Genomic DNA, 13,065 nt, shown 5'->3' on the forward strand with positions numbered 1-13,065 from the left:
AAAGTTGCCAGTTTGAGGATTAAACATGATTCATTTTAAATTTACATTAGTTCTGTACCAATATGTGTTACAGAGAACAATGCTTTTGGAAGAATACTGAACGTTTTCAATGTTCTTTCAAAGATCTATGTTCTGTGGAATGGGGGCCATTTATCCAAAGATTTTAAACTTATCTTACGAGACTACTCACCATATAAAAAAGCGTTTCCTCAAACCTCTTTGAGTATGATTCTATAGTTGATAATACACTGAATATTAGACATACTAGCACCATTATAAACCTGCAGAGAAGGAAAAGAGAAAGTGAAAAAATAAATAAATAGGATCTGTCTACACTTTCATACTGATTCTTCATATGGAAAGTTGATTAATTCATGATATATAACTATATTTGACCAAAATATTGATGGATAAAGATCCAAAGTTTAACAGGGAAATTTTGGAGGATCAACTAGCAAGTATGTAAAAAATCATACACACAATATTATCATCACCATCATCATCATCACTATCATCATCATCATCATCATCATCATCATCATCATCATCATCATCATCACCATCATCATCATCAGCAGCAGCAGCAGCATCATCATCACCATCATCCCCATTATCATCATCATCATCATCATCATCAGCATCATCATCATCATTAACATCATCACCATCATCATCATCATCATCATCATCATCATTATCATCATGATAATGATCACTGTTATCATTACTATTAATATTGTATGGTGCCTGGGAGGCAAAAAGCAAACTGAATCACTATGACCTGCAGGTCTCTCCTCCACTTTAACTCATAGGGATGGGTGCAGGTGGATCACTATATCTATGTATCTCCCTACACTTATAAGATAAGCAGTAGGTTTTTAACATGCAAAAGTGGTGAATCTCCTCTGCACGGGACTCCATTTAACATCCTATCCACGGGACAGTGTGTTTTCCAATGTAAAACAGCCGGCATCGATGAAACAGGGGAGGGACACATTTACACACAACGCAGGTTTCAGTCATCCGCCTGGGGTGGACCCAAACCGACCACCTTGGGTTTGACAGGCAGACCTGTACTAACAGAGCCAAGTTGCTCCATCACACGTACAATGCACTAGCGTACATACAGAGGAAATACTTTATCTCATGAAGATATTAACATACTGGCCCCTCTAATAGAAAACTCTGTGATTGATCACTGAAAATATTTTCATGGATGATTGCAACGATGATTATGTACAATCTGAACAATCAACTGTATAAAATCACTTGTTCATTTTTATGAAAAGGGCAGGGGCGGATCCAGGATTTTCAAAGGGAGGGGGGGGGGGCATGCAGTTTCCCGAGAAAATTTTGACAAGCAATTTGACAAGCCAAAACAATAAAAGGTCCTCACTTCTGTATGAACAACATATTCCCATTACAAATGTATGCTGTGACTTTCAAAGGGGAGGAGGGGGGGCACACTACTGTAAAACGGTATTGAAAGAAATGATCATGGCTCTTAAAGGGGGGGGGGGCATGGGCTGGATGTGTCCCCCCTTGATCCGCCAGTGGTAATAGTACCCTGGTTGTGATGCTTGTTTCCGCTTACAGCAATTTGAACCAACAACCCTCTGATTCAGAGGCTAGTGTCAAAACCACCCGACCACAATGCTCAAATTTTGAATCAGATCTGAATAATCATTTCTTTTGCACCATTTCCTGTTTGTGATAACTAAACAGTACCAGGCAAATTATTTTGTTTTATTTTATTTTCAGGAACTACTTTTCACATCTTACGACCTAAATCTTCAACATTGGATAAGCTTTAACAATGCAATAATGGAGATTTGTAGGGCTCCTTTTTGATTTTCCAGGGCGCTTTTGAACATTTTTGGAGGCATCGCCCCAAGCCCTGGTGTAATTTTTCCCTCTGCAATGCACATGCCAAAAGGGCACAATTTCATATCCAAGGCAGTCGAGGCATAATTACAACTTGGTGCTAAGAGGTTACTAAGAGGTAATCACACACTCGTATAGAGGATTGGTCAAAATAATCAATCTGTTCATGAGTATCTATCCAACCAAGAAAAAATATCAAATTATTTACAAGAATCTATGAGGATATTGGTCTCATTGACTTTATTTTTTATATCATTCTCACTTTTATACATATATACTCAATGAATTCTTCGAGGGATCCGCATTCAACAAGCCCGGCTTTTTATCCCTCCAATTTCCTGAAATTTCATTTTATTGAAAAAAAGATATATAAAAATAGCCTTGCAAGTTGTTTTCTCCAGAATGTTCTACATTTAGTTTTATCTTCATTGTAGAGTTGTTTACCAGAAAACACTTATTTATCTTGTTTAGTCATATTGCTTACAATATTAGATAGCATGTTTATCATTTCATTTCTGTGTAATACTTTTAATTGTTGAACAATTGAGCTGTGAAAATGAAATAAAACCTAAATTGAATCTTGGTTCATGTAGGCAATTTTTATCAATCGGAAGCATATTCACCTAACAGACTAGTTTCTTTGAACAATCCTTTTTAAGAGTACAAGGTCTGCATATCAAGGCTAACTGTACATCTTTATATATTGTCACAAGGGAGTTGGACATGATCATATTTAGCCTGCCACCGCTCCCTATCTTTGGCCAGTCGAATCTATCGACGGACGGGACACCGCTCAGAGGCATTAGCCTAATGGTTTCAGTTGATAAGTGCGGATTGTCTTTCGTTAAAGCCCCATCGGGTGATGGCGATCCCCCAAATGGCGGCTTTAAGATATCCCTAGTTTTCAGGCACAAACCTTTGTTAGTTAGAGCCTACATGTAGCAGGACCACACTGTTCAGTATACACACTGCAGAAGTACACCATCAGGGTTTACAGCTAGAATAACGCAATCACTTTACATCAGTGTTCAATACATGGTGTTAATTGAGACCTTTGGTGTCATTATAGCAGACATAAAGCATTGTTGATTAAAGACCAGCAGCACACCATTACACACTCTAAAAGATAGTAGTGCTAAAACCATAGCACCATGATTTACAAAGTATCATACAAAGCACTTAAGTGTTAAATTCACAGTGTTGGTTTAATAACTATTGGTGCCATTATAGCAGGTGCAAACTGCTGTTGATTAAAGCCCAGCAGAACCCCATTACGCACGATAAAAGCCAGTGGTTACACCACTAGGGTTTATAGAGTATGGCAACAGACACTTTGGACAAGAGTTAGATTTATGTCGTTAGTGTAATACTTATTGGTATCATTATAGCAGGCATAAACCATTGTTGGTTGAAGCATAGCAGTACACCATTACACATATTAAAAGGCAGTGCATGGTGTTAAAACTATAACACTGGTGTTTATAACAAACACTCTACACCAGTGTTAAATTCATGGCTTCACACATTGGTGTTAAAAAAAACAATTGTGTTAAAATTTCACCACCAGTGTCTACATTGGACCGCAGCAAGCACTTTACACAAGTTTTAGAGCAATGGTGTTATTTCAACACCTATTGCAATTGTGTCATTATAGCATACACAAACCCTGGGGTTGTTGCATAAGGATTTCCGTATGACCTGGAGTTGCACTTCCATTTGTAAGGCCCCCATCTCACTAGGATGGCGATCATGGCGACCATGGCGATCTGTCTTAATCCCGCAAAGCGTAGCAGAATCGTCCTTGAATTCTATTTTAGCCTGCGAGGCGATTGCATTACAACTTCACTGCGACGGACCTGCGCTGAAGGCGATGGTAATACAATGGTAGTATGACGCTGCCACTCTCTTGCCACGATTTGAGGCAGATGTGATGCGCTGCTTCTGCGACCAATGCGACCGTACAACGAGGCCCATACGCTAATTAGGACCTCGGTACGGTGGTGCTACGAATGGAACGATTGTGTTACATTCATGATGGGCTCTTGAAACGATTTCAAGCAAACGGCATATTGATCGCGGCACATGAGACATTTTTTAGTCGATTGCCAACCTCCGACCAAGATGGATGTCCAGAATTTGGTTGGACTTATACATCTCAGCATTATACAACAACATCAGCTAGAAGTTGAATACGAGGACCTGATACGAGGACAGTAGGAGGAGGCCAAAAAGATACTGGGTCCGATCCTGGCTGTCACTTAAGTCATAATATACAATATATATCAAAATTTCACTCAAAAGATGTCGATGAGCCTAATAGTTAATATGAGGGATGCATCCAGAATTTCATAAAAGAGCATAAAAATGTTTTATATTTTGTTTATTTTTTTCCACAAAAGTTTGTCACTCAAAATTGTTAGGTAAATTCCTTTCAAAATTTCAAGAAGTAGTCTACTGATGTGAGAGCACTCATAAGGGGGGGGGGGGGGCACAATGCCAGAATCCCCATAAAGTGTGCTTTCCCAATCAATACATCAGTGATCGAATCATTAAAATTTTAATATTGTTTACTGTCACTGTAGTTAGAATTCATTCTATTTTTAAAACATATTCAATTTATAAATTTTTGCGGAGGTAACCCATTTCGTCATCAAGACATGCGAGCGTCTTTTTTTTTCTCTCTTTCAAGCTGGCTCAGCAGTTAGATTTTTATCCTCCTACTATACCTCCTCCTCCTCTTCCTCCTCCTCCTCTACCACCACCATAACCTCTTGTTCGCTTCCTCTTGGACCGCCGGCATAACAGATTGGGCAGCTTCCCTTTTTGGTCCTTTTTCTGGGAAGTATATTTGAAAACGTCGTGGTGTCGCCTCGTAATCTGTTGAAAATGTGATAATCCGCTACCATCGGCACGTTGTTTCATAGCAGCGCAGACAGTGGATCGTTGCTCAATCGCTGGCCAGTCATCAGCGGCGCAGCAAAAGCGCAACGCGAATGCCTGCAGCGGGCTGAGAACGTGTGCCACATGCCACCCAAAGGGAAAGCGTCGTGGTGGAAACGGTGTGAAGCGTGTCGAGCGCAAGGCAGTCGCCTCGTAAACGGAAGCAGCGTAGCAGAATTGTCTTGGGAACGGGCCTGAAAAACACGGGCGATCGGTGCCGCTTTTAATGCGCTTCTACTACGCTTTGTGCGTTGGAGCTTCGTTACAGCTACGAATATGTCGTTTGTAATACGCTCTTGACTCGATTATGATGCGCTTTAGCACCTCCGCGATCTCACTACGTAAGTTTTGAACATGTTCAAAATTTTGTGGCGACCAGGAAGATGGTGGCGATCCTTGCCGCTTCAGAAAAGATCAAGGTACGTCGGAGAAGATTGAAAAGATCAAGCCACGTTCAAGCTACGATATACCACGCTTTGTCGATTTTTGACGATCGCGGCGGAATCGCCATCTAGTGAGATGGGGGTATAAATATGCTGATGCGGACATGATATGCAACACGCAATCTTATTGATCAGTACGCAGTAGTACGCGTCCTCTTGCCAGGATCTGACCAATGTGGTCATGCCTTTCATACTGAACGAAACTAGGCATTTAAGTGCGAATCTAAGTCATACATAAATCGTTTTAAGTCCCCTCCAGTGTAAATAGAACCAGGCAAGGCCATATTACACACACTGCAAAAAGCATCACTTTTCAAACTACGTCCCGGTGTTCACAGAGCACCACATCAAGTATGGTCAGTATATTGTGGTTTTATTCTATTTTCGGGGAAAAAGTAAAATGTGCCAAAACCCTTCACACAAATTTTTCTGAAATCTATTTAATTCCTGATTTTTCAATTGAGTTCATAAGAATTAGTAAATGGTGAGATAGAACAGTTTCCACTATATTTTTCTTTAAAAGAAGAAGACACAATTTTGTAAATAAATAACCCCCAATCTCAATAATAAAATAGATATGGAAGCACAAAACAATGAAAAAATATCAAATGGCCAAGCCTTTATTTCCCTCTGTTACAGCAAATACCCAATTTCTCTTTTTTAGGTCTAATGGAGAGGTCATATGTAATACAATCATCACAGTAAAGCAGTTCTGATAGAAACACATAAAATAGGACTAATAAATGAATAAATATGGACCATCCTGACTATAATCCTAACAGAAGATAAATAGACAACACCTTTGCAATATACTAGGAATTGCACCTGCAAAATGCAAACATTAATTCCAATTCAATTTGATCCAATCCTCTTTACAGCTATTACAAACAAAAATTGGCCAAGTATTATAGCAATTAAATGCCGCTACTGACCCGCCCACACAGAGGACGTTGCGGTCCCTTTGATGTGCCGTTTACTCTAGCTGTGCTTTGTCCATTCTGCATCGTTCCTAGTCTACAAGCACAGACCCTGGTTGGAACTTTGATCCACAAGTGGGTCTTAACACAAGACTAGCATGTATAACACTTGCCTGAGCAAGCGGGCCTTCACGTTATACAAGTCATTTTAGGCTGCATATTCACATCACTCAACTTAAGTAAGGGTTTGCATAGCAGACTACAATTCCTAAACAGTTTGACTCTAGTCTACAGGTGCAGACCCCAATTGCTAGTTAAGTATAAGTGCCCGGAGGACAAGTCTATTTTGTAGACTTATTAACACATGTTAGCATTGTCATTTACAAAACTGATTTCCCTAACAACCCTGTCTGAACATAAATTTAGTTTTTGCATCTATAATCAAGAAATTCTCAGTTGCACAAATATCCAGGCAAATGTGGGTGAAATGTACTCTACATTCTTATTTGCTGCAGAGTCAATTTGACTCTGAATGGCGTCTGCTGGGAGTGGACTCCCACTGGAGTCAAAGTGACACATTTTCTGAGTTAATTTGACTAAACTGAGTGATTCTCGCTGAATGTCACACCATTCAGAGTCAAATTGATTTGGAATCCTAGCCACTTTGATTCGTTGACTCGGAATAAGGTCAACTTCTGACCAGTTTAGGGGTCACATCTGACAAGTGTGTAGGCTACTAGCAAGCAATTAGCTAGAGCAAGCCTGATTGAAAGAATCTAAGAAAGCATGACGCGTGCACGCTTTACACGTATATGGGTCGCTACGGTCTGTAATTAGTTCAGGTGACCCCCATTTCCTGATACGCGTCAAAAGTTCTACAGCATTGCATTTCTAGCAATCATTGATATAAGATTAGTTCCGGAGACCCCCCATTTATAAACCAATGTTTAGTTCCAGAGCCCCCTATTTTCAACTTTGGTATAGCACATACACGTAGGTATCATCTTATCTGAGTGCCTCCCCTCCCCCTGGGGTTGTGTGCCACGATCCCACCCCCCCACTTTAAAAAGAGTGGTAGTATACAGAGTTTAAGTCTGACCCCCCATGCTTTCTGATATAATAAGTCTGTCAGGGGCCCATTGCAGAAAGAGTTGCGATCAAACGTAACTAAAAAAATCTTGCGCTACTTGATTTTCAGCCAATGGAGCACCCGTATTCTGGACTTGCGCTTGATACTTACTGCAACAGGCCTCAGATCATGTACAAGTACTATTGCATAATCATCAACGAGGTGGCTTTAAAGAGAAATTCCAGTAGTTGCAGAAACTGATTTCATGAGAAAGTCTGTAACACCAGGCTTAATTGTCAGTATATAATCAAGGATCTAGATCTAGTACAGTTAAATAAACTGAACTTTGTGAAATCTTGAAATCTATGCTGAAAAATGTTCACACTGAAGATCACCAACACAGATAGGCACACGTGGGCCAGTGTATTATTATTGCTGGAATAAAGACCCGACGGAAATGACCGAATCCGCGCTTATGTTGCTTATTTCTCAGCAATTACACAATTTCTTCCAGAATCCTTTGGCACATATTTTTTATTCATACAAACAGACACTTGGGTGGTCATTATATTAGATTCTGTAAAAAGTCATGAGATCGTTACCAAAACTGGAATTTATCTTTAATACTGATGGGTGCATCATGGTCTAGTGGTTCTGACTCTCGCCTTTCAAACAGAGGGTCATGGGCTCGAATCCTAGCCATGGAGTGTTTTCCTTCAGCAAGAAATTTATCCACAGTGTGCTGCATTCAACCCAGGTGAAGTAAATGGGTACCAGCAGGAAGTAACTCCTTAAAAAGCTGTGCGCACCTGAATTGGTAGACAAGCTTATAGCCGGGGTAATATAGGAGCGCCTAGAGCACCAAGCAAGGTGAATATATGCGCTATACAACTCCTATATTAATTTTTATTTAATATTTATAAATATCATGTGCACACAGCAAAAACTGTGGTGTTAACCAGTGTACGTAGAGGACCACACCAGTTATTTTACACCGGTGTTAAATTGGTGGTGTTAGTTTTACACCTATAGGTGTTATTACAACACTTTTGGTTGTTACACTGACACTCTTTGGTGTTATGTTCAATCTCTAGGGTGCAATTTTAACACCTCAGGGTGTGGTCTATTAACACCAATTGGTGTCAGTTTTAACGCCACAGTTTTTACACTGCACGTTAAAGCATGAATTCAGACCAATCATTGTGAAACAGCCCCCCCCTCCCGTTTCTTGGGCAGCGATCTCACTCAATGTCCAGTCTAAGGTCCATAAATCTTTCCTTTAAACATGGCTATCTGATCCAGGGAAAGTTATCTAAATAGAACCCCATCTTCTCCAAAGGTCAATGCCTGACAAGATAACAAGATGGTCATTCACACTTGGACCGGTTTCATAAAACTTTCTATACCAACTAATTTGCCATTAAAAGCTATTGAAATCCTTTAATCTGATTGGCTGATAGTAAATTTGTTATAGAAACTATCCATTAATTTTTGTTAAACAAGTCATAATTATGAAACAAGTCTCAGACCAAAATATACAACTTTAACTTGAAAGCCCAGCCGAAAGCCCACAAGTTTGCCAGAATAAACTTTGGGTTTAAAAAAAAGTTCATTAAAACCGACATATAGATCCTAAGAATAGAATACTAGTTATCGAAGTATGATTTGATTGCTCAAACTGATCTTCAATAATAATGAAAAACTGATAATGCGATATTTCAATGTCTGTGACCTCTGTAACCTTTTACTTACAACTGCCAGATTATTCTCATAATGTCATTCAACATGCACTGTAAAAACTGCGGTGTTAAAACTGACACCAATTGGTGATAATAGAGGACAACACCCTGAGGTGTTAAAATTACACCCTAGAGATTCAACATAACACCAAAGAGTGTAAATGTAACAACAAAAGGTGTTGTAATAACACCTATAGGTTTAAAACTAACACCACCTATTTAACAACGGTGTAGAATAACTGGTGTGGTCCTCTATGTACACCCGTAAACACCACAGTTTTTGCTGTGTGCATTAGAGGCATAAAAATACTAATGAGAATGGGGTACAAAACTGCAAAACCCCCAATAAAGATGAATGCAATGTTTATCTAACTGTATTGGACCCTAATGGTCAGATATAAACACAAATGATAAATACGGGCTATTCTTGGGACCTATTTCTTGTTATTATTAAGTGGTTGATTTTGATGCATTACAAATGTACAATGTAAACTACAATATATACATTTTTTTTAAATCTAGTTTACTTATTGAACTTATGATTAGATATGATGTCCTTTGAGATTCTGTCTGTGTCTGACCTTTCTATTTCTGTCTTTCTCCCTCCTTCTCTCTCTATCTCCTTGTTGCTCTTTCCCACTCTCTCGTCTATTATGATTGCCATTATGTCATTTTTTCTCACATAATTCTTATATTTGTAATCTGCAATTCATTGTTTACTTGTGGGTCTTTCTTGTTCTCCTCCTTTATTACTTTTTTCCTCTCTTCATCTTTTGCTACACCCCCTCTCTATTCTCACCTTTTCACATGCTCACTCTTGCCATTCCTGCTCCCCTTTCTTGCTCCTCACCTGTTTTTTTTTTTTTTTTTTTATATATACACAAATTAAATATGTCTTATTACATGCAACTCCTCATTCTATTTCTTTTTATACTATTATTGCATTTTAAACATAATGTTTTTTCTTCTTTAATGGTCACTGCATGTTATGTATTTATTTATTTCTTTGTTATGTATTTTTTAAAATGTAAACTCACATTGTTAGTCCTCGGACTTTTTGATGAGTATTTTTTGATAAAACCAAATTGAATTTGAATTTGAATTTGAATTCAGGGAAAAATAATCACTAAACTCATTTTTCTATTTTTGTTTAGTTGTTCATTGCTAGTAGACAAATACATTTGTGAGAATGGGGTTATTAAATCCCTGCAAAACCCCAATCAAGATGTATGTAATGTTTATCTCACTGTATTGGACCCTATTGGTCGGATATAAACAAAGGTGATAACTATGGGCTAATCTTTTTTAGAGGACCTATTTCTTGTCATGTGACAGTGCAATGTGGGCGGGAGCATCAGGTAACAACAGTCATTGTTCCATTGTGCTGACTTCTCCCTGCTATATGTGTATTTTAGATTTTTTTTTTTACTTACCCCTCACACTGCGCAATTTCAAGCTGAGTAATAAACAATGACTTGAGAAAAGGCAATTTATTTTATTTCATTGTAATTTATCAATGATTGAGAAGCAGACAAAAACAATATTTTCAATCACCCCTCACACTGCATATTTCAAACTGAATGATGAAAATTGATGATGAACTTTAAGAAATGTAGCTAGAAAATTAGTTTTATCACAATTTATCTGTGATTGGCTTGCACACAAAAATAGTATCATTTTTTTAGCTTACCCCTCACACTGCACGTTTCAAGCTGAATGATAAACAACGATGATGGTTTTTTTTTATGCAGCTGGAAATTTCATTTCATTATGATTTATCTTTGATTATATATCAGAAAAAAACACAAATAACCCCCCCCTTCAAATGCACATTTCCAGCTGAATAATGATGACGAATGATTAAAAAATAACATCAAAATTTTATTCATTATAATTTATATATAATTGTGTAGCAGACACACAGTGATATAATTACATGCAGTATAATGTTGCCAATATATCACAAAGATAATAAGTCTTCAAATCTTACTATTTTTAAAAATTCCTACCCAATATTCAGAAACTTACACTAAAAATTTACAATGATTCTAGGAATTCTCTGGTTCTGAGAAAGGGAAATAGACTTCATGATTTAATGGTCAATTAGCTACCACAATAAATCTCAAAACACTCTGTCATATGAATTGCTATTACCACATACTTATTGTATTGAACAAATAATGCAATGTCATGCAGCGCTCTGGCACTGTTGCCGCAAAACGGGACAACATCGATTACTTTTATTCCTCTTTCCCCAAAACGAAAGGTGTAAATATTTGTTTTCAGCCTCCAGGAGATTGGATTATGAGACACAGGTAATAAATGTGACTTTTTATAATGTCTCATCTATCACGTGATTAGGAATAAGCGGAAGAAGGTCGTAAAGGATACATTAACAACATTCGCTTTCATCAAATGCACAAAAAAAAGTTAAATGGTTTGCGATGGGGTACTTCAAATCCTCATTCATCTTAGCTACTTTCTGTTCCCGCCTTTCTTTTTCTTCTCTTCTCCCTCATCCTCCTTTTCCTAAATTGTTCTCCTGCTTTTTCTTCTTCTTCTTTACTTTACTTATTCTTCTTCTTCTCAATCTCCTGCTTCTTTCTTTCTCCTCTTCTTCTTCTTCACTTTTCTTCTTTTTCTCCTTCTTTCTTCTTCTTCTTCTTCTTCTTCTTCTTCTTCTCCTACTCCTCAATCTTCTTCTCCTACTCCTCCTTATACTACTATCACCATTTCTACTACTACTATACTACTACTACTACTACTACTACTACTACTACTACTACTACTACTACTACTACTACTACTACTACTACTACTACTACTACTACTACTACTACTACTACTACTACTACTACTACTGCTACTACTCCTACTACTACTACTATAACTACTACTACTACTACTACTACTACTACTGCTACTACTACTACTACTACTACTACTACTACTACTACTACTACTTCTACTTACTACTTACTACTACTACTGATCCACAATGTGCTGCACTCAACCCAGGTGAGGTAAATGGTTACCGGTAGGAAGTAATTCCTTAAAAAGCTGTGTGCGCTTATGAACGCCTAGCTTAGCCGGGTAATATAGGAGCGCCTTGAGCACCTAACAGTAACAAGGTGGATATGTGCGCAATATAAATACCCTATATTATATTATTATTATCACTACTACTACTACTACTACTATTTCTAATTACTACTACTACTTCTACTACTACTACTTCCACTTACCTACTTCTACTACTACTACTACTACTACTACTACTACTACTACTACTACTACTACTTCTACTACTACTACTACTTCTACTTACTACTACTTCTACTTACTACTACTACTTCTACTACTACTACTTCCACTTACCTACTTCTACTACTAATACTTCTACTATTACTACTACTACTACTACTACTACAACAACTGCACTGTTGCTTTTGTCTGTTTCATACTGTGTATTTGATAATTCTATGCTTTTGATGATTTTTTTACAACCAATTTGTAAAATCAATTTCTCACTGCTTTATGGAGACAATGAATGCTTATCTTATCTTATAAAGTGAAAGCATACTCCCCTATCCCGGTACTACTAAACATTGTCACCTTGATGTAAGACTACTACCCAGATGATGACTCATTACACTACTGGTATTTACAACCTTTTTACATTAACCTTTACAACGTCCTTCCCACTTTCATTTATTCCATAAATCCTTTAAAAAAAAGAAATCTTCCTAAAGTTCACTCCGTTCATGTGTGCATTAGACGGCTCGGCCGCTCCATGCTTTCCCCAATTAAGGCACAAAGCTAATGTGTGCGGATCATGAATTCGATAATGACACCCGAATCCAAATCGAGGAGGACAAGCAAAAAAAATAATAAGGAAGCACTGGAACGGCTCTTATCTTCCTCAGTCAAGCGCTAAATACACCCTCGTACCAAAAACTGTAACCATCCACTGTATCAATATACAAAGACGGCACAGTATAAGATCAGAAGCGCTAATTTTTATCTTTGGGACGGTAACATAGAAGCACGGGGCAGAACGAAATTGGTATAAA

The 13,065-nt window shown here is 38.0% G+C and overlaps 1 protein-coding gene across 1 annotated transcript in view; it reads right to left on the reverse strand.

Moving 5' to 3' along the window:
- The window catches only part of LOC121406046 (potassium voltage-gated channel subfamily KQT member 1-like), a 69,430-nt gene extending 69,155 nt beyond the window's left edge, over positions 1-275 (reverse strand). Inside the window, exon 1 of the mRNA XM_041597053.1 lies at positions 191-275. Within this exon, the coding sequence (XP_041452987.1) occupies positions 191-274 (84 nt within the window). The 5' untranslated portion in view covers position 275. The remainder of the gene's footprint in view (positions 1-190) is intronic.
- Positions 276-13,065: the final 12,790 nt, after the last annotated feature.

Source organism: Lytechinus variegatus, chromosome 19 (assembly GCF_018143015.1).
Source record: "Lytechinus variegatus isolate NC3 chromosome 19, Lvar_3.0, whole genome shotgun sequence".
NCBI lineage: Eukaryota > Metazoa > Echinodermata > Echinoidea > Temnopleuroida > Toxopneustidae > Lytechinus > Lytechinus variegatus.